Source organism: Rhinolophus ferrumequinum, chromosome 22 (genome assembly GCF_004115265.2).
Source record: "Rhinolophus ferrumequinum isolate MPI-CBG mRhiFer1 chromosome 22, mRhiFer1_v1.p, whole genome shotgun sequence".
Classification (NCBI taxonomy): Eukaryota; Metazoa; Chordata; class Mammalia; order Chiroptera; family Rhinolophidae; genus Rhinolophus; species Rhinolophus ferrumequinum.
Window position 1 is genome coordinate 35,964,748 of NC_046305.1, and position 26,684 is coordinate 35,991,431.

The 26,684-nt window shown below is 37.0% G+C and overlaps 1 protein-coding gene across 2 annotated transcripts in view; it reads left to right on the top strand.

Annotated features, from left to right (window-relative positions):
- Nucleotides 1-26,684, top strand: part of CDC14A (cell division cycle 14A) — a 147,186-nt gene that overhangs the window by 117,921 nt on the left and 2,581 nt on the right. The window contains exons 11-15 of one of the 2 annotated variants that reach the window (XM_033093974.1): nt 4,851-5,010; nt 9,596-9,711; nt 11,768-11,815; nt 14,366-14,488; nt 15,193-15,523. In XM_033093974.1, the coding sequence (XP_032949865.1) occupies nt 4,851-5,010; nt 9,596-9,711; nt 11,768-11,815; nt 14,366-14,488; nt 15,193-15,523 (778 nt within the window). Of the gene's footprint in view, nt 1-4,850; nt 5,011-9,595; nt 9,712-11,767; nt 11,816-14,365; nt 14,489-15,192; nt 15,722-26,684 lie in introns of those variants that run through there. The other variant, XM_033093973.1, reaches the window with a different exon arrangement.

The following is a 26,684-nucleotide window of genomic DNA, read 5'->3' on the forward strand; positions in this document are numbered from 1 at the left end:
CTAATGTGAGTTCAGGTATTAAGAATAAGGTGTACAGAAGAATTCTTTGCAATGGTGGCATCAGAAATTTATCTTGAAATGCATGCCAATTGCTGAAGATAGAAGATTGAATGTTTTTTGTTTTGTTTCCCATGTGAAAAGGGTTAGAGGTGAAAAAATGTAAGCAATAAACCTTATACTTTGGCACAATACCAGTGCTCTGTGGGGTTCAGATTGAGGGTTTCTATACCTAAACTACAATTAGCTAAATCTTTTTAGGGAGTTTCCTAAATCAAGCTACATTTTCCTGTATGTTTCAGAATCTGGAGCCTTCCCCTATTCTCCCATAAATTCTAAACATCTTCCTATTAAATCTTTCATCTGTACAAAGTATGAGTAGTACTCCTTGAATACCTGTCTCTTTCTACCTCCTGAATCTTGGGTACTACTTTCTGGTCTGTCTTCCTTTGATCTCAAGTTAGATCATTTCTTAGCCCAATTCTCTAGCCCAGGAACTACCTCTGTTTCCATCAGAGCCCTGGGGTGTGGGACAGGAGGCATGCAGTGCGGACTGGTCCTCAGCTCACAGGAGAGCAGGACTTGGCCAAGCTAGAAAATCGGTTGGGTTTCTATACGAAATGACCACATGGTGGCTTTGGATGGACACTGTGATCAGGGTTGGGTCATAGTGGAAAAATATGTGTCTAGGATGAAAGAAGTGATGAATATGGATGATGTGGAGATAAGATTAGCTTGGACTCAAGGAAGTGAGGGAGACGAGGTCAGCTGCAAGCAGCAGAAGTTGCACAGTAACTACCATGTGTTCTGAATTCAAAAACATCTATAACAATGCAACCGACTTGGCTTTCTTTAGGGGACTTCTAAAAGCAGATTTTAAAAGACCCATGAGGGCTCAACATCAGAATTAACTATGACTTGGCTCATAATGAAGCCAAATTAGTTCTTTTCTTATGTCCCAGGCCTCGCTAGCCCAAACTTGATTAACACAGGGCCATGACTTGGCCAAAAACAATGGCCCCAACACCTGCTACCTTTCTCAACAAGGCTCTGCTCAAATCAAGACAAATCTCTCCTTATCACTTCAAAGCACACATTCTGTTGGCAGAGGGTCAGTTATGTCACACTGTCTTAAAGAATGCACTCCATTACTGAAGGATTTACTTTGAGCTGGTACAGTTAGCGTCACAGGATTTGATTTTTAAATGCTAAATACTTAAAAATACATGTTTTACTTCTGTTTGAGATGAGGCTTTTAAGGAGTAATAGACACCACAATGAAAGCTAGCGTGGTTTTCATTGTCAGTAAAAAAAGGTATTTGTGTAAAGTGCTGCTTTTTCTTCAGAAGCACTAGGATACTGCATCACTTAGCAACACACAAATCAGCTTTGACACCTATTCATCTTTAATATTCAGGTTCAAATCAAGTCTTTCCAGTGATGGGACAGATTGAGCCTTTTAAACTGAGCAAGTGAAAGGTGTCACTTTGTAATTTTCATTTTTAGGTTGGCAGCACCATCAGAGTTTGCATTTTACAACATTTTAGAATTGGATTTTTTTTTTTTTCAATTTAGCTTCTTAGACCCTCCAGCTTCTCTGCCACTTCATGTTTTTTTTTTTTTTTTTTTTTTTTTTTTTTTTTTTTTTTTTTTTTTTTTTTTATTCCTAAATACCCTTAGAGGGTCTTCCTTTCAATTTTGAGATCAAATCTAAACTCCTCAGCTTAGTGTGCGGGCCCATCGTGAGCGGGTTCCCGCCTTCTTCTCCTCTCACATACCCTCTGCTTCAGCCAAAGCAAACAACCTACTTTCTCAAACATGCTGTGTTCTTTGATAGCACTTTTTCTTTAAGCCCACATTGTTTTCTTTGCTTTGGGAATACTCTTTGCTGGCTAAGCCCTGCTCATCTTTGAGATACTTCTGGATTCTCAGAGAATTTCTCTCTGATTCCTTCAGGGTCCTAAGCAAATCTTCGTCATAGAGCTTTAATATTGTATTTCAGTTGTTTATTTTTCTCGTACTAAACTGGGAACTTCTTGAGGGATGGGAATTTTGTCTTATCTGTGTATCCCTATCCTTTCCATGTGTTTTACTTATCTGCGTTTTTCACCATCTGTGACAGAGCTGAGTTTTCTTGCCCCGTGAAATCGTAGTTCTTTATTACTGGGAGTTTTTACTGGAGGCCTAAGGCGTTCGTTCACGAATTTAACAGTTATTTTTTGTGTCAAGGATTGTGCTATTTACTACTATTAGAAAGATATATTAGGTTGGTGCAAAAGTACTTGTGGTTTTGCAATTATTTTTAACTGAAATTACTTTTGCACCAACCTGATAGGATTCAAACATCACATAAAGGCTTATGCTAGGTGTAACATTAAGTGGAAATAGTCCAGAGGAATAAAAAAATTAAAGCAAGATTTTTGAAGATGCAAAGTATCAGGGAGGCTATTTAATGATTTTTATGAAGATTTCCTTAAAGGAAGAAAAAGTTAAGAAGAGTTTGTTTTGAATATATATTTTTACAGCTGGTATAGAAAAGTTAAATGTGAGTCTGCTTATGCTAACCTCACCAATTTACATATCCTAAGCTCGGAAATACTACTCTCATTGGTTTGCTTCCAAAAAGAAAAAAGAAAAAAAAGAAATCTGCCACTATAGAAAGCAGATACTGCCACACTGCCTAGTGAATTGATGTGTATCAATTTCTGGAATTTTATTTTTACTTATGTATTTAAAAATCCACCAGATGTTTGTTTTTAAATTTAATCTGTTTAGAAACATGCTGGAAGTTTCTTAAAATAATTTAAACTAGTTTCAATGTTAGAACAATGTTAGAAATGGTAAGTTATGAACAACATATTTTATATCTAAAGCCTCTATACTGGCTGTCTCAGAGATCGAACCTGAAGGTATTTCTTTTTCCCTTTTGCTTTATTTGGAAACTATTGAAAAATGAGGGAAAGGGAAAAGAAAAAAAACATCTCTTATTCGAAAGCAGGATAGGATATTTTTTTAAAAGCCCCTCGCCCCCCAACCATCTAATTCCACCCCATCTGTTAACATTTCAGCACTCATTCTACTGACTTCTAAAGGTGCTTTATAAATACTGTTATTAAAACTATGTAATGATGTGCTATCTTCTATGATAGCAACTTTAAAGGTTCATTTTCATACTTAGTCTAGCTTTGTTCTGCTTTGATATTTATGTATGTATGTATATATGTATATATTTATCATTTATCTTTTACAAAAGCAAACGAGGCACATTTTTTTAAAAAGTCAAACAGTGTAGACATTATGCAGTAGAAAGTGAATGTTTCCATTGTCACCATTCTCCGGAGTAGCTAGTTATATTTTGGTATAAATTCTTCTGAATAACTGTGAACATTTTGTTAACATTGTAACATTTTTTTCCCCTTTTTTTTAAAAAAAAAATGAGATTACACTTTCCACACTGTTATTTACATTTTTAATTCACGAATGCTCAGTTTCATGGGTACTCTTCCTCGTCACCACATATAAGTTCATCCCAGGCTTTTTAGTGGCTACATAATATTTCTAGAATGGATCTACTGTAATTTAATAAGCTGGTTGTGCATTATTTTGCTATTACAATTAATGTCACAACACACATTTTTGTATTGTGTACACAAGTGCGTATTCTATCTGTTGATACGTAGACGTGGATTTGCTTGATGGGAAGGATCGTACATATAAAATTTTGCTATAATCTAAAGGTAAACCTTTTCTTCAAGACTTTCAACAATACTTAACATAAACAATAAAGTTCTGATTTGAAAATAAACTATTTAAAAGGTGAGATGGATTTCTTCCCCAGGGCCCAATGAGACATTACATTTAAGAGAGGATTTTTTTGTTTTGTTTTTCCCTTCATGTTTTAACCTGAATTTTATGTGATATCTGGAGCCTTTGAGAGAAAGTATTACTCGATCTTTCTCTTGCTTTAAAAAAGAAACCTATGTTCTTATTGGCAGCATCTCCTTGATAATGCTGTAATTTCATTGGATGTTGATATTCCTTATAACGAACTATAATGTTTTTAGTTAAATTCTATTCTGTGCAGTATGGTGTAGAATGGAATGAAAACTATTCTATGGGGTAATTTATCTTAAAAGAATGTATGAAGGCGACTCCATCAATAAAAATAGAAACCCTAAATTGTCATTTTTCTTACATATTCTAAGTTCTTTTCTTATAACCTTGAAAACAGTTGTAACTGTGCCTTATAGATAAACTTACAGATAAACTTCAAACACATTTTTCCCTCCAAAGGATAATCTAATTGAGGCTAGAAACCTTGCTTTTAGGTTGTAAGAGTAGGTTTCTAAAGTTATGTGTTCAGGACCTTTCATGGAGCCACGCACAATTAGGTGTTTAGTTAATACTTTTGTGAGGTAATAGCTCCATCTAACTCAAGTTCCTTCACCTACCTCTTTGAGTCCAATTCACTCCAACTATTTTCACTGACAAATCAAGTTGCTATTTGAGAAAAATCTTACAGATTTCAAATTCATGAAATCTATAAAAGAAAAATGGGCTCACAATCTTTATTGCTGTGGAATTTGTTCTAAGCATCTGAGAACTTTAATAGTCAACCTATATATGGCTGTATAGACATATATTGGAAGATGGTTATTTGTGTTTTATATAGAACTTTAACATAGTTTATTTTGGTTTTAGAAAGTGACTATATTTTTATTCTAAGACTTCATATTCTCTCTATTCTGATATGTAAAGGTTTATCTACTAATCTTTTTGTCTATAAAATATCATTCTTCTGAGATGATCGTAACTTATTTTAAAGATTATTTTGTTTTCTCTCCTTTTTACAGAAAACAAGCCTCGTTATGGGTCCAAGGAGACATTTTCCGATCCAAACTGAAAAATAGACCGTCCAGTGAAGGAAGTATTAATAAAATTCTTTCTAGCTTGGATGATATGTCTATTGGTGGAAACTTATCGAAAATACAAAACGTGGAGAGATTTGGAGAGGTAAGTATTCCCCAGAAAGATTTTCATGTCTCCTTGAGACTCATGTTCTATATTTCTTTGTTTCCTACTTGAATGCATATAACATAGCCACATCTCTTTTCTGAGATGCTGAGAATACCAAAAGTTCAGGTGTGGACTCATCCATTTATAAAGCAAGAATCAGAGCAAAGAAAGCAATTATCCTTAAAAAAAAGAAAACTGTAATAAAGGAGACTACTCTGGTTTGGAGAATATTTACAGAAAGGAAATCAAGAAACAAACTTTTTATTTGAAAATGGAACTAGATATCAAGAAGAAAAATTTTAATGTGACAATTGAAGAAATAGTACGTATTAATAAGTGGTACACTGAAAGCCTCAAATTCATAGTGATTTCTAAATTAAGTCCTGAGTTGAAAACCAACTAGGGGCAACTTTTGTTATTGAGGCTCTATTGTAAGCAAACCACTTTTAAACAGTTGACATACATTGTCTGATTTAATCTTTATAACTACCTGGTGATTCAGGCAATATTATCTCTGTTTTATAGTAAAGAAATCGAGTAGCACCAAAGTTCTAACCTCAGGGTTAAAACATGATTTAATCTATGTGTGTCTGATTCCAAATCCATGTTTTTTCCATTACATCCTGCTACTTCTGGTAAAAACTGAAGTGACTTACTAAGAATTAGGGTCAGGAGCATTTATAGACATAGAAGCAACCTTGAAATCATTTGTTCTGGTTGCCCACTTGTGCAAATCAGAAACCGGGGTCCCAAAAAATTTTGGGGAAGCACAGAGTTGTTTAGTAGTGGGGCTACCTTGAGAACTGGGAATCTAACTCCTAGTTTAGCTCTTTCTACCAGAGTATCCCTGAGGTGAATCTAAGCACCTGGTTTATATTTATATTTTTATGTCTCTAAAGGAGCCAAAAAAAAAAAAAAAAAAAAAAAGAAAAAGAAAGAAAAAGGAAAAAGCTGTTAAAAATATTTAAGCAGCAAATATAGATTTATATTCTACTAGGCAGTGGCCCATTAGACCAGGACAAGGGCCTTGAAGAAAATACTGTGGCTCAGGCTTAGCCCTAAGGAACCCAAAATAGAAGGAATGAATCATAGCTCTCTTGGGTCAACAATTGGCATCTCAACCAGGTTTCTTTCACCAAGAAAGATAACCAGAGTGCCTGAAGATAGGGAGGATGAATTTTCTTCAAGGACAAAGGATGGGGACTGCTGAAAACACCAATTTTTCAACCCTGTGGTGTGTTCTCCAAGACAGCCACTGATGAAGTGCCTAAGTTTACTTGTTTGAGTCATCTGGCCTGACAAAATGTAAATCTTAGCCAAGGTCATGTTGACGTTCAGGGTCTTTGTTGACTTTTTCTTGTCTCTGTTTTGTAGTCTGGCCTACTCAAAACAAACAAAAAGGATTTGAACTGGCATTTTAATGTCTTAATAGAGCTAAGTAAGAAAATTTTTCCTGCCCTGGTCAGCATTTCTTTCCCAGATTGAGTTCAAGTAAATAGGGCTTTAGGTTATGACCTCTGAAAAGACATACATAAAATTTATGCAATCTATCTGAAAAACATATCTATCTTGTAGGGACATGCTTTCTATATCACAATCTGTATTAAATTAACATCTGGTAGTTAGAACATTTCATTCTCATACCTTTTTAGATCCCAATTTGATTGAAATTTAAAATAAGTCAGTTTGAAATATGAGCATATATTCAAATGTTGGGCTGTTTTCACCTCCTCCTCCCAATTACCCACACCACCCAAATTAATTTCTTTAATTCTAGCCATTCAGAAGTGCTATTATTTTTATTTTTTTAAAAGATTTTTATTGGGGAAGGGAAACAGGACTTTATTGGGGAACAGTGTGTACTTCCAGTACTTTTCCCAGTCAAGTTGTTGTCCTTTCAGTCTTAGTTGTTGGGGGCGCAGCTCAGCTCCAGGTCTAGTTGCCGTTGTTAGTTGCAGGGGGCACAGCCCACCATCCCTTGCAGGAGTCGGACCAGCAACTTGATTGAGAGCCCACTGGCCCATGTGGGAATCAAACCAGCAGCCTTCAGCATTAGGAGCACAGAGCTCCAACCGCCTGAGCCACCTGGACGGCCCCAGTGCTATTATTTTTGAAATTAGAGAGCAGAAGTGAAAGAACTCAGAAGTACTACAGAATGATGGTGTGGTTAAGATTTTAGACAATGACACGTATATAATTAGGTAATGCTTTGTGCAAGTAACTCTTCTAAGCCCTTCTCTTGCAATGCTTATCTGGTTCTGGCTCCAGAACATTACATGAATATGGGGAGTTAGTTTACTCAAAAGTGAAAGTAATAGGGTTAGTGATATCTTTATCATTCTTGTGAATTCCAAGTGGGAAAATAAGTTGAGAATGCTGCAGGATTTTAATGTGTTTCAAGTTTCTTACCAGTGTTTAAAATAGAAGCCCATGGAAATTCTGGATTTATTTAGTTTGTATATAAAGAAATGCAAAAAGGCAGTATTTTTTAGAAGTTGCCTTTTTTTTTTTTTAAGTCAAATCAGATTCTAAGCACAGATGCTAAATTATTTTTTGATTTCTCGGCCTACGGGAATTTTTGTGTGATTGGTTATTAGGAAGCTCTGTAATTATTGATTTGGAGAGTTTAAATATATAGTTTTTTAATGCTTAGGAGGTGGGTGAAAGAAAATAACCGAAAGTGTCAACCAAAGTGATTCAGGCCATAGTAATGGACTAGGCTGTGCTTGAATGAATTTTCTTTGCCCACTTAGAGTTATGAGGAATCTTTTAAAAATAGAGGCTTTTCCTTTACTGAGCCTGGTCTTTAGTGCTTGGCTACGTGCTATGAAACATGCTGCTAATGTTCGTTCAGCCGAGCTCACATAAATCGACATCACATAAATAAGGATGTAGCATTTTAATTACATCACGGAGATACTGTGATTTATAAAATCTTTTGCTCTTTTATATCAAATGCTCGCGAGTGAGTGCATCTTAGAACAAAATCTGTGAGATAAAATTAAATCTCCAAGGCCCTGCTTTTAAGCACCTTTTCCCCACCCTTAGGACCATAAGGGAATTCCAGCTCCCATCGGACGGCCTCAGGGATCCCCCGAGGCTGTTAGACAGGCCGTGACAGTGCACAGTCACGGTTCGGGATGATCACTCTGGCTGTGGTGTGGACGGGGTGCTGGCTCTGTGAGCAACAGTGGGCAGAAGGCCAGGGAGCCAGTGATGGGCAGTGGTCCAGGTGATAAGGGTCTGAACTGGTAGCAGTGAGGAGGGACAGAGGCAGATTTGGAGGGTTCTTGTAAATCCTAATGTTTTATTGATCAGAAGCAACTTATTATGAAGATGACATCTTTGCCTTTTTCCAACTTTTACATCTCGTAGATTCAATATCTAAGAGCCGAAAATAATTTTAGGGATGAGCCACCCTTCCTAGCCAAATCATTTAAATCTGCTAAAAATTCCATTTTCATTTTTTTCTTCCAATCCTTTAACTTCTATTTTTACTCATTTCTATTTCAAACTCTCCTTTTATATCTTTTTTTCTATTATAACTCTTCTATCTTTATTCCCTAGTGTGCTCTATTTTATCTAATAGATCTTTTCTTAATGGCATACACCATGGCCTCCCCAATGGCTTACTCTGTCACCATTTTAATAATGTGTAGGTCAGTAATTACTTTATCCAACTGAAACCTATCGACAAAATTAAATTTATTTTAATTTAGTTTTCATCTTGTCTGTATATAGAGGGCAACTGGTAGAATCAAATAAATTTTCATACTTCGTGCCGTTATTTGTTCTTTATAAGCCCATTGTCTGTAAATAAGCATGTCTTTAACAATGGCACTTTATGTATTTTAGTTTGCTCTCATTTTCCTGCTTTTATGTAGGGCTAGGAACCCAAAGAAAGAGTGCTGATGCTCAGACTCTCTGAGAGACTTTCTAGACAGGCAACGTATGACTCTAAGAGAACCCTCTGACTTTCACGTTCCACGATCCTGTGACTGCTGAACTGGTGTTCCTTGCCAGCGTGACCCTTCCTGTAATCAGCCTGCTTCGCTTATGTCTAAGCTGCATTCCGAAGCACAATTTTGTCTGCATGAAAACCTCTTTGGTTGTGGTTCATTGTAATAATTCTACCACGTCCATACTCATGCTACTTTGATTTGGAATTTGACCAGAATAGTTAATTAGTGAATAGTCAAGTATTCTTTCTTTTTAATCATTTTATTTTATTTTTCAATTACAGTTGACATACAATATTATATTAGTTTCAGGTGTACAGCATAGTGATTAGACATTTATATAATTTACTGAGTGATCACTCCGATAAGTCTAGTACCCACCTGACACATACATAGTTATTGCGATATTATTGACTATATTCCCTATGCTGGCCTTTGCATCCCTGTTAGTCAAGCATCCTTTAGTATATATGTGGACAATGCTGAATTCATAGTGTACTAAAATGATTAAGATAAAATCTATATAAAGTATATACAGGATAATCTATCATCTACTAAGAAATCTATATAAAGCCAAATTATTCATAATGACTTTTCTATGGAACATGCATTTCTTTTTCCAGAATAATTTAGAAGAGGATGAAGATGTGGAAATGAAAAATAGCATAACCCAGGGAGACAAACTACGTGCCTTAAAAAGTCAGAGACAGCCACGCTCCTCAGCATCCTGTGCATTTAGGTAGATCCATTTTAAATCTTAAAACTTAATGTGCTTCCATTTATGGATAGAATATTTAATCCTCTCTTTCGAATATCATTGTGTAAGTACCAGTTTACCTCTCATTTTTTGACTTATTACTATTTAGTGTTTATTGTTTTATCACTGTAAGGAGTAGCTAAGCTTTAGAAGCTTATTGAATGCAACTGCTGTATCTGAAATTTGGGAATTCCACCTTATGTGGCTTAGTAGTTAGTTGTCTCTGGGACTCTGTTCCAAACTCGTTTTGGAATTCCACTCTTCTCCTGTGAGTGGGTTTCCTGTCTTGTGGCAAATCCTCACAGGTGTGCCGAGGCTTTTGTTTAAATCTAGAGTGTGCAGGTAAGTACCGTTTGCCAAGCTTTGCTATATCTAGCTCCTTAGCCTTTCCTTCTATTTTTGAGAATTGAATAAGCAATTCCTACCTGTGCCTGTAAAGTTATAAACCATCTTGATTTGGTCTGAAATTACTCATCAGAATCAGTTCATGGGACTTGACTTCTGACCACAACATTGGACCTCTGCTGATTCCGTGTTTCCCTGAAAATAAGACCTAGCCAGATAATCAACTCTAATGCGTCTTTTGGAGCAAAAGTTAATATAAGACCTGGTATTATGTTATGTCATGTCATGTCATATCATATCACATTATATTATATTAAAGACCTGGTCTTAGATTATAGTTAAATTAAGACCGGGTCTTATATTAATTTTTGCTCCAAAAGACGCATTAGAGCTGATTGTCCAGCTAGGTCTTATTTTCGGGGAAACATAGTAGTTCAGATTAGGTTGAAAAAGGCTTCAGGACCAATATAGGTGCAAAAATCCGTAAATATCATCTAATCTTTGTTGTAATGTAATGTATGGCGTGGCAAGTCCAAAGAGGAATATAATAGAAAATGACTACTTTTCTTTGACTTTTAAGTGAGGGGTATGCATAACAGGAAGAATATCTTGCCAGTGTGATAAATGTCAGACTCACAGGGAATTTAGTTTTCACGTGTTATCTGGGAGGATGATAACTCAAGTCAGATTGGGTCTGCTCACACCATTACCTATGCTTTGAGTACTGTTTTCCTGACCTGAGAAATAAAGGTTCATTAGAGCTCAAAGTTGCAGTAATCGTTTTCTGTAGTAAGATGAGAAGATGGGAAAAAGCAAGTCTGGTGTTTCGTAATAACCACCAAATACCACTGCAAAATTGAGGAGACCTACCATTTACTGAGCAGCTGCTGTGGGCCAGGAGCCACGTTCGCTGCTCTGTTTGGTTATGCGGATTAACAGTTAACGCAAAAGGTATGCGTCATTACCCACTATTGGGCCAGTTTTTTGAGGCTGAAGAGGTTAAATCACTCCCCAGTAGAATGGAATTAGAATGGAGCTGATATTCAAAGCCAGTACTATTCAAAGTCTGTGCTGTTTTCATTACATATATGGCCTAAATCTGTGGCAGTTTCCTCAAGATTACTAATCTCTTTTATTCACCATTTTTCCCCTTGAAACTCTAAATGGCTTTATATTGATTAAAATTCATTTCAAACATTTATATTTGATTCTTAAAAATCATAAAGCAGAAGAAGGGATATGTTGGAATATAACTTGGCAAATAAACAGGGAAAAGAAGTGAGAGAATTTCCACTACTCAAATTTTAGAAGGCTCATTCCAATATGGTTTTTCTGTTTTTTCTTTTTATTCTCAGAAATTTTCTCATTATTTTGGAATTTATTTATTTTTATTAATAGCATCATGGTACCATCATCAGACATTTCTTTACTCTGAGTAGATGCAATACCACCTCTGATTAAAAACAATTTGCTGTAGATGAAATTCAAGATGAAACAAAGTGACTAAAAGAGATTTCCTGCTGGTTCTAGGATTTATTTCATAAAGTGAATGACTACTAATATCCATCTGCAAGGTTCTCCCTTTTCCAATGTAATATTTTTACTGGTGCGACTCCATACGATGTGCCTTTTAGTCTTTGCTAAAATGTGTGAACCTGGTGATGCCTGAGCATTTTGTCTTTCATTTTTGTAGGTTGGATGATATCAAAGGACCCTCGAGAGCGGTGTCCCAGCCTTTCAGGTACTGTTGCTGAGGTTCAATTTCTAGGAGCTTGTAAATAAATGCTGCCTTTTAGATTTCCCAACCCTTAAACTGATGCAAATAAACTGCACACAGCCTTTTCACTTTTGAAATTTCGTCCTTTCTATACCACGTTGTTACAATATGCTTTACTTTCAGTGCTCACCATGAAAAGGATTTTTGTTTTTCTGAGGTGTCCACAGGGCTGTGTGGCTGAGACAGTGATGTCAGCGAGCTCTGTGCTGCCAGCATGTCATGGAGTCTCTGATAAATTATACTTGTTCTGTAACATCCCTTTCAATCTAATGATAGCTTTTTGCCTTGAAGTTTTAACATTTGTTATTCCTCCTTCCTCCTATCTTTTTTTATTTATTTTTTAAATTTATTGGGGTGACAATTGTTAGTAAAATTACATAGATTTCAGGTGTACAATTCTATATTACATCATCTATAAATCCCATTGTGTGTTCACCACCCGGAGTCAGTTCTCCTTACATCACGATATATTTGATCCCCCTTACCCTCATCTCCCACCCACCACCCCCCTTACCCTCTGGTAACCACTAAACTATTGTCTGTGTCTATGAGGTTTTGTTTTTTTTTCTTAGACGTTTATCATTTATATCCCTCACACTGTGGACCCCCCGCCCCCATCCACTCTCTCTCTGACATCGCACCGAGCCATCCCATTTCCACTATCTCCACTCCCAATGCTGTACTCTGCCTCTTGTAAATGTATACATACCTATATATATATATATATATATATATATATATATACCTATATATATATATACCTATATATACCTATATATATATACATATATATATTATATAATATTATAGTTGGCATTCATTATTGTTCAGCTTCAGGTGCTTCCTCCTATTTTTGCATGCACTTGTTCCCCTCCTTTATTTTCTACTTTTATTTTTCTTCCCTATCTGCCACTTAAGGAGAAGACATTCATGTTTTTCTCTGGAAAAATGTTCCCTGAACACTCCCTAGTGGTATCAGGCCATTAGTCTTGTCCCGGACAAATCTACCAGGATCTACCTGGTAGAGGGCATAGAAATGTTTGACCCAAACCGTTGATAAGGGGAAAAAAGCTGATTCATTCCTCACCTCTGTTCTTCAGCTCCAGCCTTTAGGATTGTTTAGGGGGGACAGTTCTGAGAGGGCTCAGACTTCTCCAGAAGTATGAGCTACTTCTACGTACAACTTTTCCCATTCTTGTTTTAGAGGCAAACTATGTTGTGGCTGCTGTTTGGAGAGAGGATGGTGAAGGAAAGAATCTACAATTAAATAAGCTTTTCTATAGCAGATAGGAAAATGAGGTTCAGCTACATTAAATGATTTGTCCAGGATAAGACAAAGTCAGTATTAAAATCATGACTGGGTCTGGGCTGTCCAGAGTTGAACCAATTTTCCCCTTTTTGTTCATTCAGCAAACATTTATTGAAAACCTGCTCTGAGTCTGGCACAATGCTAGCCATTGGGAATTGAAATGAGAGACAGTTCTTGCTCCCAGTGGAGCTATGTCAAGGGAAATAGAAAAATATCAGACAATGAAATATGACATAAAAGCTATGATTTACTATGAAAATATATGATGAAACAAGGTGCTTACTCTGCCCGGGAATTCAGTGAAGGCTTGCTATAAGAGCTAACAGATATAAGGCCATTAAAGGATAAGCAATTGGAGTGAGTCAGATGGAGGCAGGAGAGAAGGGAGAGGGGAGGGGAGGAGAGCAGATGCCTTGGCAGGAAGAAACGTGTACAAACTGGACAAAAGTGTGGATGCAGTCGAGGCAGGGAACTCGGGCATTTCATGTTGCTGGAGTAGAAGTGTCTAGAGGAAAAGTGTGCATAGTTGGGCCTCTTCAAAGAGGCAAACGCCAGGTGTTGGAGAATTTTATAAGCCAAGCCAAGGAGTTTAGGCTGTCTGGGCACTGAGGAAAAGATGAAATGGTTTAAACAGTAAAGTGACATGATTAAATATTTTAGATTTCGCTGGAGACTATTCAGAATTTGAATTTGAAAGAATAAGATTAAAAGATACTACTAGTAGTTAAGGATAACAAATAAGGCTAGGTTAGTTGCAGGGTGGGAGGGAGAGGATAGATGAAAAACCTAAAGTAATAGAATCTAAGGCTATGTGAGGGATGAATGCTGGCAGCAAGGAAGGGTGGTTGGATCGCGGTTCAGAGCAGGACTTTGGATCCTGGATTTGAATCTCAGCTCTTCCACTTACTCACTGAGCAACTTTGGACCAGGAGCTTTTCTGCTGTGCCCCCGTTGCGTCACTTGCAAAACGGGGACTGAGATCCCAGCTACCTCACTGGATGAGCCGAGTAACATTTGTAAGGTTCTTAGAAGAGTGCCTGGAACAGAGCGAGTGCTGTGTCAGTGCTGGCTCCTGCAGCAGACACTGTTATTAGGACCTGCCTGGATCTCTGCAGTGTTTATTAGTTCATCATGTCCTAGTCCATTGCTGAATGTCAAGTTAACACAGCTTTCGTCTCACTCTTTGTTCATTTTTCTCCACAAAGATTGAGTTCTTCCCCACAAGGATCTGCATCTACTTTGAAGATCTCAAAAGTGGCTTCGTCCCCTTCAGCGACGGCCAAGAGGATAAACAGGGGCTCTTTGTCCTCGGGCGCCAGTATAAGAAGGTAATTTTTCCCTCCCTCTTCCGAGGTACTGGTGGGAGATTAAGGAAGCCAGCAGCAGACAATGAGTTTGACTGAAGTTTGTCAGAGGAGGAAACCAGGGTGTAAGGGGAGAAACCGCAAAAGGCTCTATTTCCTCCGGGGCTTCTGTTCCTGTCTCTAATTGTGGGGGACAAAGCCATGGAGGGAACCCTTTCCAAAGGTTGCCTAATGTGGTCCCGAAAATGGAGCTCAGACGTACATCCTATTGACACATGTTGTTGTCGTTTCTTCTCTGGTGTGTATGGGCAGAACCAAGATGGACAGGGATGTTTCCTGTAGTCATGTGATTGAATACGTATAAGTGAAATCTTGTGCTTACGTCTGCTTTTTGGTCTACGATTATATAGCCCTTTTCATTTACTTCCTGCCTCAGGACCAATAGAATCTCCAGAGGCTCTATTTCAGGATCTCTGGTCAGTGTTCTACAAAGCTTCCTGGGTCTCAATTAACTGCCTTATGACAGTGAAAGTTAGTGTGTCTAACTAAAGGCCACATATTGTAATATCACCAAGAGCGATAAAGAAGCCATTCTGTCACCATTTGCATTGATCAGAACTGTCTTCATCACATTCTCCTAATGTCCTAATTATGTTTTAGAGACACGAACTCTGCGTCAGTATCCATCATTGTCTGTTTTTCCCCCCTCACCTGTGTTTTCCATTCAGCTTTTCCATAAACTCCCGGCTAGCCAGTTCTCTAGGGAACTTGAATGCTGCCACAGATGACCCAGAGAACAAAAAGACCTCAACCTCCAAGGCAAGTTTCGTAGCCAACCCGTTCACCAACCTCTTGAATGGCAGCTCCCAGCCGCCTGCCAGGAATTACCCTGAGCTCAACAACAACCACTACAGCCGAAGCTACAGCAGCAGCGGGAGCACCCTGAGTGGCCAGCCGGGCCCCCAGGGCGCCAAGACAGAGGAGCACGCCACCGTCCTCCGGCCCTCCTACACCGGCCTTTCCTCCTCCTCAGCCAGATTCCTGAGCCGGTCCATCCCCGTAAGTTCGCAGATACCATCTCTTGACCCTCAGAACCATGAACGCAAATTTTGTGCCTCCCCTTCCCCACCGAGGTTGCCACCAAAGAAATTGAATAGCACCAAGGAGGCCCTCTGATCGATGCCTTCCTTCCCTCTGTGCTGTGAACTTGTCTGCGCACATCTGTCCTGCTGGCTCCTCTTCAAGTAAACACCAAGTTTCCACCGGGTTTTCTTTCTTCCTTCTTTTTCTCCTACCCCTACTCCTTTTTAAGTGATTTCTCTTAGAAGGGAAATAGGCTTTTATTCACTTCATTGTGGACACTGTTGACTTAAGTTACTTCTCAGTCCAGTTTTCAAGTCACTCTGCGTATCTGGTGCAAAGCTGGGCGCTGATTCATGGCAGACAGTATTTTAGGAACCTTGGCTTCTTCCACATCGTCTATGAATAATGAATTTTGGAGTATTTAAATGTGGAAGGTGCTGAGTGAACGGTATCTTCTTAGAACTAACCATTAGTCCCTTGACTATGTCACTTCCTGCAGAGAACTGACTCAGAATTAATTCAGTGGCAAACAGAAAGTGTTTACAAGGAAGGCTTATAGGGAGGTACCTGGGATGTAGGGGAAGGGCGGGCAGCGTATCAGGAAGATGGTTAAATTAGCCATCCTCTCCTAGAGACAGGATGAAAGTTCTCCAAGCACATTTTACCCATGAGCTTAGGTTTTCAAGTCCACTGTTCTAATTATTAATGGTCCCTGTTAGGGTAAAATCTGTCCGTTCACCCCCTGCTATGAATCACTTTAATCACATGTTTTGATTGCATCAAAGGCAATTGAGATCTGTCGGAGTCTGTTTTGATTTGAGAGAACAAGGACAAAAAAGTAAAGAGAAATAGCTCACATAGATGAAGGAAATGTGAATCAATGATACACTGCGATATTGGTTCCACTCAGGGCTCAAGCAAGCTCGGGGTGTCCTAGGAAGGCTGCGGGCTCCCCTTTGTGCTACTGTGCTTCCAACATTCCGTCCACCATTGTCCAGGGAGAGGCTGATTTCTTCAGGGAAGAACTGGGGAGGAGAAGTGCTAGTGGCAGTGTCTGTCATGGCCTACTCAGCAAAGCATTAGCCCCGTAGGTAACAGTTAATGGGACCCACTTTCCTTAGATGGCAGATTAGAAACCATTTTTCTAACATGAGAATGCAGTGTGTGTGTGTGTGTGTGTGTGTGTGTGTGTATGTGTGTGTATGAGGACAGGGTGTGTGTGAGTGTGTGTGTATGTGTGTTCGTTGGACTCATTACCACTCCTACCTCTACCTCAGGCCTCTTTTCAAAGTTGTTTTTCGTCCCCTCCACACACAGTCCTTTCTAGCACATGTAATTTTCCCTATCTGATTTTATTACCAGTGATTTTTTAAAAATTGTTTTAGAGTCCCTTATAGATTAGGGTCTCAGGTAATTGCCAGCCCACCTCAGCCCTTATTTTGACTCTAATCCCACTATGTTATGGGTATATGTGTGTCAATATAACTTAAATCCTAGTGACTAAAGATAGATGGAAAATGATAGTATATTTACATTTTCGTAACTAGGTTCACAGGTCATATACTTCACATCAGGAATTGAGTTCAGTCAATATTTTCATATACGGATTGTGGGTCAGCCTCTTTTTTAGACAGATGTTTCCATTTTCAGAGAAAGTATTAGACATGCAGATATACACATAAGTAAATATCTTGCAGATTTCGCAGCTAAACGTTTTGTCTAACCCACATTTATAGCTGAATACCAGAAGCCTTGGTAGCTTGAGAAGAATAACGTTCTGCTTTTCCTAGTTCTTAGTTTTCCTCTTTGCTAGTGGAAGCATGGGAGAATTCTTTAGATGACTGTTGATTCCCTCCCTAATCCATGCTTATGTAACTTAATTTTGGTTTCATTCCATATTTTCTTATTATTCTTCACCTCCTCCTCTTCATCCGTCTTCTGGCCTAAATAATTTTCCTATAATTAAATTTAAAGTAATAGTTTGTGTGGGCAGCTTCTGCAATTCCCCTCTTCTCCCTCTTAAATTTGTCATTTTTATTGTAAAGAAAAAGCATTTATAAATAGAATTGCCAGCATGATAACATTTTTTTTTCTCCTACCCTCCCAGGAAGCAGTAGCAGGTCTCTTATAACTGACTTTCCCTCCTTTATGTGTGCCACAAAAAAAAAAACACACAAAAACTTCTGTTTTTTTTGGAGAGAGAAGGCTCCAAGTCTTGCCCCTGCTGGCTTGTTGGCAGAAAGTCTAAATTAAAATGGAAATTCCCATTTTATGTGGCATAAAATGGAGGTTGTGAGTTTTTTCCTCTATTGGTCCAATGCAGTTTTTCTATTTGTTGTGGATTTCTTGTCTAAATAAGATGGTCCTTTTTTCCAGTGCTTCTGAACACGTGAGACATATGACCCTTGAAGAATCAGCAAAAGTGTTTTTAAATCCTTAGGTAGGAAAGGAAGTCTAGATGGCAATATCCTCCCAATACCTTTAAGAAAGACCCAGAAACTCCTAGGGGATGGGTGATGACGGGTGTTCAGAGGGAGTCTAATATGTTAAAAGCTGCAATTAGCATGTCTTCTGAAAGCTTCACTTGCTCTCTCACTCTGTGCAGCAGTTCAGCCCCCAGAAAAATGTGAAAGTAATTTCCTTATTCTGTCATTAAATGCTTTAACACAGAAAACAAGAACAAATGTTAAGGAATCCTTATGGCTGTGACAAAATGCTAAGAAACAGTCAGATCCTTTTTATTTTTTTTATTTGTCCTCTTCTGCTAGTCTTGAGGTTTGCACTGCCCAGTACAATGTGCAAGGTTCATTTTTGTTGACCCCTTTGCTGTAAAAAACCAGTGTTCTTTCTCTGACATTCAGAGTTTTCAAATGCTTAGAAATGAGGGACGTGTGATTATGGCGTGGGTGGTGGGGTGGAAGTATTTTATTAAATTGAAATTACTGAAGGTATCTGTCTTGAATATTTGATCTATTTTATTTTTAAGAGTCTTGCCACTGAACTGTATTCATCCACATTGTCCTTACCTGACCCTGTAAGGTTAGGTTATGGCGCCTCCCCATAAACTCCTCTTACACCCCCGCCTTGGTCTTAATCACAGCCTCCTCTCTCTTTGCAGGTTAATCACCTGTTCACTTGTCTGTAGCATCCACTAGACTGTCAGCTCTGTGAGGGCAGGATGGTGCCTCTGGTTTTTACAGTTTCTCTGTGTGTAGCACACAGTAGGCACTTATGAAGTATTCCTTGAATGGATATATGGATGTTGGATGTTTGCATAAATGAATGTGGTAAGCATTTTTGCTTCCATTTTATAGATAAATAACTTGAGGTTTTGTGAGGTTAAGTATTTTGCCCCACATTGTATCACAAATATGTTAGCAAAGCCATAATTTGCTAGATCAGTTTGCTAGATCAGTTTGACTCCAGAAAACATGTTCTTTTGATTATGTTATGTCATGTATAGACTATTGGTGTTTAAAATAGAGGGAGATCTAAAGGATACCTCATTTTGCTCAGAAAGGTCAGGGAAAGCTGTGAAGAAGGGGTAACATTTTAGTTGGGCTTTGGAGGATAAATAGGAGCCTGCTAGGAATCTAGTGATGAAAATAAGAGAAGGAGGAGGAATGGCCGTTTCAAGAACAGAGGTACAGACTGTACTGTAGTTGATTTCTTAGGTTCTGAAGACAGATAGACCTATGTTCAAATCCTATCTCTGCCACTGCCTGGTGGCAAGTTATTTAACCTCTCTGAAGTAGGAATAATACTGGCAATTAGTAATAATCAGGGCAGCAGATGTATTTTGTGTACCCCGAAGCTCATACATTTTTGGTGGGACCTATTTAAGATTAAAAATATAAAACATTTTGTAAATTTTAAAGAAATATCTGAGTGTGTACTTTGAAAAGGGTTTGTGTGACTGTGGATCCTTAAAGCTTATGTGGTAATTATAATACTATCTTTGTAAGAGGGTGGTTGTGATAATTGAAATAAATCTTAAGCAGATTACTCAGTGCTTATAGATAGTACTCAATAATTGTTAGCTATTATTGTTTTAAGAGCAGTGAGTATTCCAGTATAGCTAAAGATGGGTGTGTAGCTAAAGATAAGGCTGGAAAGTTAAGCTGAAGACAAACTGGGTGGTGCAGCGTGAGCCATGGGAATCTTGTAAGCGGGAGTGACTTGATCAGTTCTGATTTGATGAGGATAGTTCTGGCAGTTGTGTGGATGATAGCTCTTGGCAGAAACCCTCAAGGCAACGAAACTAGTCTCAGCCCTATCTGTGGTCTCCAGTCCGGACCACAGCAGATGTCCTTGGGTAAATGCTATGCTTAGTCAACAATTATTCTGTGTTTTAATACATGTAATAGTATCAGTACGAATCAATAACAATATATGATTGATTGCTCTACTATATTTTTATTAAATTTATTTTTTGTAAATGGAAACTTAACTACCCAAGGAAATATTATGGTCCTTAGTAAAACATCTCTTTTTTACAACATTTGAGTATGAAGAGTTGTAAAATAATATTTTGTTATTAAAAATATATATATATCTATATATCTATAGATATATATATAGATATATAGATATAGATAGAAAGGGAGAGAGAGAGAAAGAGAGACAGTTTAGTTACAAAGAATTTTTTGTCACTTCTTTGTCAGGGGCACATTGATCTTGGTTTTATGGAAACAGTCTTTTAGAACAAGCCTTTATTGTATTGACCTGTAAGGGTATAGAAATATAAATAAGATAAGCTGTCCTATAACAAGATTCTTCTGAAAGCTGTTTTGGGTATCACCTAGTAAAATCCTTTTTGTTATTTTAAAAAATTATTATTAAGTAGTAGCTTACGGTAAGCTTTGTTATTCATGCTCATATATTGATCTTCAAATGTTTTCAGGGATATTCTCAAGGTGAAGTTGCAGGTTATGTCATTGATGCCATTCACTGTCTCTTGGAGTTTTCCATTCTGCTCTATTCTGCTGCTTTCTCATCTTCTCTGTTGTGTTAGCCTCACTGATGATTTTCCTAACTCAACCTCTTAGAATTAAGAGTAGGATCTTAATTAAGAGTATTTTACAGTAGGATCGATCACAAACTCTTTTTCTAAAGGACCAGATAGTAAATATTTTTGGCTTTATGTCCCAACTATTCAACTCAAGACATAAATGAATGGTGTGGCTGTGTTCCAGTGAAACTTTCCTTACAAAAACAGGTGGTGGACTGGAGTTGGCCTGCAGGCCATACATAGGCTGCCAACCCCGGCTTTAACGCATTGCCAGGTAATAGATACTGATCTCAACATCTTATTCCCCTGTTCAGAAGTGACTGGTGATCCCCTCATGCTAGAACATTAATCCTGAATGCCTTTGCTGAGCTTTTAGGTCCTCATCCTCTGTTCCCCGTATTGTATCTTTGTACCTCATTTATCCAGCTCGTCCCAGAATGTGGAGTTCCTCATTCTCTTCCCCCAGTATGTTCTCATTCTTGCTGTTACCCTCTTCACCAATTTCAAACTCAATTTTAACCTCTCAAAGCTCAATAGTTATCTTTTCTGATGAAGCATTTGTGACCCATTCAGGCAGAATGCCTTTTCCTTCTTGACTTTCCTTGGACTTTGTTCACATCCCTTCGTTGCTCCCATGATCACTTGAACCTGATTCTCTCTCTCTCTCTCCTGCTGGCTTTAAGCTTCTCAGAGGCATCTTTGTTTTTTCAGGATCCAAAGTATAGTAAGTACCTAAAAATATATAGTGAACGCCAAGTTGGGTGACATATCTAGGTTCTTGAACATTACACAAAAGCATGCGGTACTCAGGAACCCGTTATCATTGTTAGTATCTGAAGCACTAGCAAAAAGCAAAACAAGTTTTCAGCGTTAGCTTTAATATACAGTACTATGAGAGTTTATTTTTGTGTATGTGGAAATGTGGCGTTACTAAAATAAATTTTATTTTAAAAATTTAAATATAATTTTGGTGTTCAAGTGAACTGAAAACACTCATGGTAGTGGTTGGCTGAGTCAAATTGGGTGTCAACAACCTGTCATCTAACAATTGAACTCTTTGTGATTGTTGAAAAGCACAAATTAAATTCCCCCAGGGGGAGGAAAAAGAATCTATTAAAAGTTATGTGGGAAAGTAAAAGAATATTTTATGTATCATTTTACTTAACCAAAATTGGCCTTAGGAAATCTTAGGTCCCTGATATGCTTAGAGAACACTATAGAAAAATACATGCACCTCTTTCAAAGCTGATTTTATCACAAACCTTAGTCTTTTTGTGTTACTAGGTTTCCAATAAAACCTTATCTAGCTGTGTTTCTACTAGTGTTACTGGAGAAGTGTTACTATGTTAGCAACCGCAAATACTTTCAGTATTGTGAAACAACACTTGTAGAAATACGTATTAATCCACACATTTTGTGTGTTGCTAACTTATAAGCAATACAAAAACTGGAAACTCTACTGCAAAGCCAGAAAGAGACCTGGGATGATAGAAGCAGTTACAGATCAACTTATTTTTCCCCAGTGTTCATTTTCCCTCATTTGTTCATTAAAACTTAAAACATAGGAGTTATATATAAAATAAGATACCATATTGCCAAATACGTTTTTTTTCCCCCCTTTAATTATCTATGCTATTAAAATATTTTTTAAGGTGCTTTTTGCCTCTGTACTTAGAACTGAAACCAAGGGTAACAAGTAAACTATTTTTTTTTTCCTTACGGGACTTGGAAAAATGGAGAGATACAGGAAAGAAAAAGTCAGTGTGGCTGAAGTACATGGCAATTCCGACACTGGATTTTGACCTCATAAGAAACTAACATTCTAGGTCATACAGTCCTTTGGTTCAAGTTATTTGAACATTAAGATATTGTTTCATTCATTTGTGGCAAAGACCTTAATCTTTCATTACTCTTTACAGTTTTCTGTTTTTGATAGCCATCTTTTAGTTTTATCTATTAATGGTCTGTCAGTATTTATATCTATAATTATTAGACATTTTTCTACCAAGATTAGGTAACTGGGCTGTTTAAAAAAGAAACACCTCCAGAATACCTAAATTTTTAAAGTCACTGCCTACATCTGCCAAAACAGATTAGTAGCAAATTTCCAGAACAGAACAAATTGTCTTGATCTTCTTACCTAACACTTTGTTTTATGTCAAATCTAACTGCTTTCAGGGAACAAGACTTCTTGATAGAAGCTTATATTTTGACATAAAAATTTGGGGGGCTGCAAGTGTAAGGTAATTTTACTCTTATTTTCCAAGTTGAATATTGCTGTATTATTAGTTTTATGGTATTCATACCATAAAAATACCATTTACTCATTATAAGCTTCATCTGGTCTTAACTCACTATAACCTTGTTGAACTTACTGATCACATGAAATTGAATATTCTGTTTGAGAAATTAAAATCTCTTGGTTATATAAATAATTGTTATTTCATAAAATAATATTTGTACCTCAGATTTCACTTCCTTCATAACCATATCCATTGTCATTGCTTTTTTAAAAAAATTGCATTAGGTAGCAATTCTTACGTTAATGATACCAAAAAAACCCCATTTTGGCTAAGGAGACATAAAACTTTAATCAGAATACTTAATCATGAATGTTTTTATAAAGAAAACTTTTTAGAATATTCGCAAAAATCATTTTGGATTCAGTCCTATTGAAAATCATTTTAAAATGTATATCTCTTACAGCAATAAATACCACATTCTTTTCTGTAATTTAATATTTCCTTGCTCACTCAGGATTATATACTACCTCAGGTTATTATTTTTCTGTCAGGGTGATAGAGAATGTTCAATTAAATATGTAATGATCACATGACAAAGGCTAGAAGTGTCTTGAGGCATTATATTATGGTGGCTAAGAATTAGGGCTCCCCAACCAGACTGCCCAAGTTCAGATTCCAGCTCCATGAGTTCCTAATTGCGAGATCTTGGGCAAGGTACTTCACTGTTTTGTGCCTCAATTTTCTCATCTGTAAAATGAGTTGTGTGGAGCATTTAATGAAGTAATACATATAAAATGTTTGGAACTGTGCCTGGTGTATAGAAAATACTCAGTAAGTATCTATTGCAGAATGGCCTGTTAAATAATATATTTAGTTTATTAAGAATTCCAGATAGTTGTACATCAGTCTGTTTTTGAACAATAAAACCAACAGCAATAATGATTTTGTTTATGAAGTACAAATACATGTGCATTTTTACTCTATAAGTTAAAAATTCTGGTAACTGTCCATTGTGTTTTCTGAGATATTAGCAAGTAGGATACATGTACATTGGAGAACAAATGAACCAGAGACCCTCAATACAACCCCATCATGTAAGCACGTGGTGCTTGAAATCTAAAGATTACTGTCATCCCACACTATTGCTTCCCCAGTGAAAAGGCCTTGAAATATTAGTTAGGATTTTTGAAAGTGAATAGGTCTGGTAGACCTTAACAATTCTCTTTCTTCCCTAAATCCACTTTCATTAAGATTTTTATTTTAGATTGAAAATGAAAGGAAGTTAATTTGTTTCAAAATACTGATGTCAGAGTAATTTGCTAAACCTTTTTACTGATCTCTTATTTCCTTTAACTTTTTTAACACCATATTAGGAAACCATGGAATATGTTTTGTTTCAAGAACTTTGGCATTGTGTTTTTATCCTCCAGTGCCTAATATATACTATTGATGTTCAATACTTGTTTGTTCAATGAATAAAGTAGCATGACAGAAGGTCCTTTGGCCAAGTCATATCTTCCTTTGTTTACAGAGGCCTACAGAGCCAGTTAGGTAGTAAGTGAGTACATTGGGTGGGAGGCAAAGAAAGCAGTAGGGATTGTGACAAACTGTATCTGAAAGATTAAACACCAGCCAAAGTTTATGATCTCTGCTGTATGTAAGGAAAGGCTTCTGCAGAAAACTAATGAATATATATATATATATATATATATATATATATATATATATATATATATTTTATACGAATGATAGAAATCCTTTTAAAGTTATTCTAGACTAGTTCGGTTTTCCAGTTCAGTGGGTATCATAATTCCATAAAGTAAATAAATGTATGTACACATATATTGATCCCCAACATATTGATGCACATATAAAGTGCTTTGCCCTGAAAGAAAGTTAATTTAACAACTGTGACTTGCCCTCATATCTGTTCATTTGCTATATCTCTGTTTATTGAGAATTGGTGGAACTTTAGAGGTGCTTGCCAAACAACTTTGTTCTAAATTTATAAGCAATCTGAGGAGCTTTATAATTTCTGGTAGTAATAACATGAATAACTTTTCTAATTAGAACAAAAACAAAAGTTAAATATTACCAAGAAAACAGTGACCAATGTATAGCATGCTGTGTGGCATTCTTGCAGCTGGGAGACCACGTGGATCTGCTCTCTACCTACTTGCCAGACTTCAGAAGAAACTGGGAAAAATCAACTAGAAAAATGATAATCCACCCTTAAGCTCTAATTGCTAAGATGACAGCTGATACCCTACAAGTTAAATGTGTATGGGCTTCAAGGCATTGGACCAGTTTCACTGGACTTTCTCACAGTCTTACCTCTTTTATTCTCTCTGTGAGCTCAGACATATTTTATTTACATTACAGTGCCCTCATTTTTGATCATCTCTCTTGTTTTGAAGCCTAGGTGTAAACCACATGCTGTAGCCAGAAAGTCAACTTGCGGAGCCTTTTCCATTCTTCCTATGGCTCTTGACATTTTACATCTTTCTTGAAACTTGCAGCATAGACAACCCCCCACCCCCACCCCAAACTTCCCTCACCTCCCCTTGCCTAATCCTTTGCTTGTGCACAGTGTTCCTCTCACCCTGTGTATATTACTATTTAATGTTGGCACCTTTGTCTTTTCATTCCATGTCTGTGTGAGAGTGTGGTTTTTGCTCTGTGAGGGGGCAGGGACCATAATTTTTTGACTCATGGTGTTGATAGATAACTTACTTAGTAAATGGTTGTTGATAGGTATAAAATTCACTGGGATTTTGAAGCTGAACAAAGATAGTTTGAATCCTCTTATAAAGTATTTGTAAAATGGACAGGTTCTTTTTTACTGATCCCTATACCATCAATAAAATGGACCAGTCTCAGAATTGATAAAACCTATGAATAAAATCAATTTGAAAAATACAGACGGTGACAAAAAAATGTATCCACATTTTAAGAACAGAGAAAACTCAATATATACCGATAACAAAAGATGAATGAATACAAGTCATGTTTGACTTCTGCAATTACAAGAGGTGCTCAAAGTGGTTACCATCAGCGTAATTTTAATACAGTATTTTTTCTTTCTTAAAATGTGTATACATTTTTTTGGCACCCTCTGTAATTATTAGGGGAGGAAAAAAAGGGCATTTGGCAGGAAACCAAATAAACTTTGTTGTTCTAAGGTATTTAATTAGAAGAATTGTGTAAAAAATTTTGTTAATGTTTAAACTGATTTATGTTCCTTTTTAACTGCTGTTTGCTGCTCAGAAATAATTAGGCAAAATTTCTCTACTTCTCTTTATCTTTTTGGCTTGTGTCTATTATCAGTGTATTCTGATTACATATCCCAATCATGCTCCTTTTATATGTTACTATCTAATACCATGTTACCCCAAAAATAAGACCTAGCGGGACCATCAGCTCTAATGCATCTTTTGGAGCAAAAATTAGTATGAGACCCGGTCTTATTTTACTATAATATAAGACCAGATATGATATGATATGATATGATATGATATGATATGATATGATATATAACATAACATAACATAACATAACATAATATAATATACTAGGTCTTATATTAATTTTTGCTCCAAAAGATGCATTAGAGCTGATTGTTCAGCTAGGTCTTATTTTCAGGGAAACACGGTATGATGTAGGAGGAACTTACATTGTTTACTTTTTTTGAAAGTTGTCCACTTTTTATTATGTTATGACTGTAAGATTCTTCTTCACAAATGCTTTTGGGTCTTAAGCTCACATACTAAAGCTAGTACCATATTTCCCCCAAAATAAGACCTAACCAGAAAATAAGCCCTAGCATGACTTTTCAGGATGACTTACCCTGAACATAAGCCCTAATGCATCTTTTGGAGCAAAA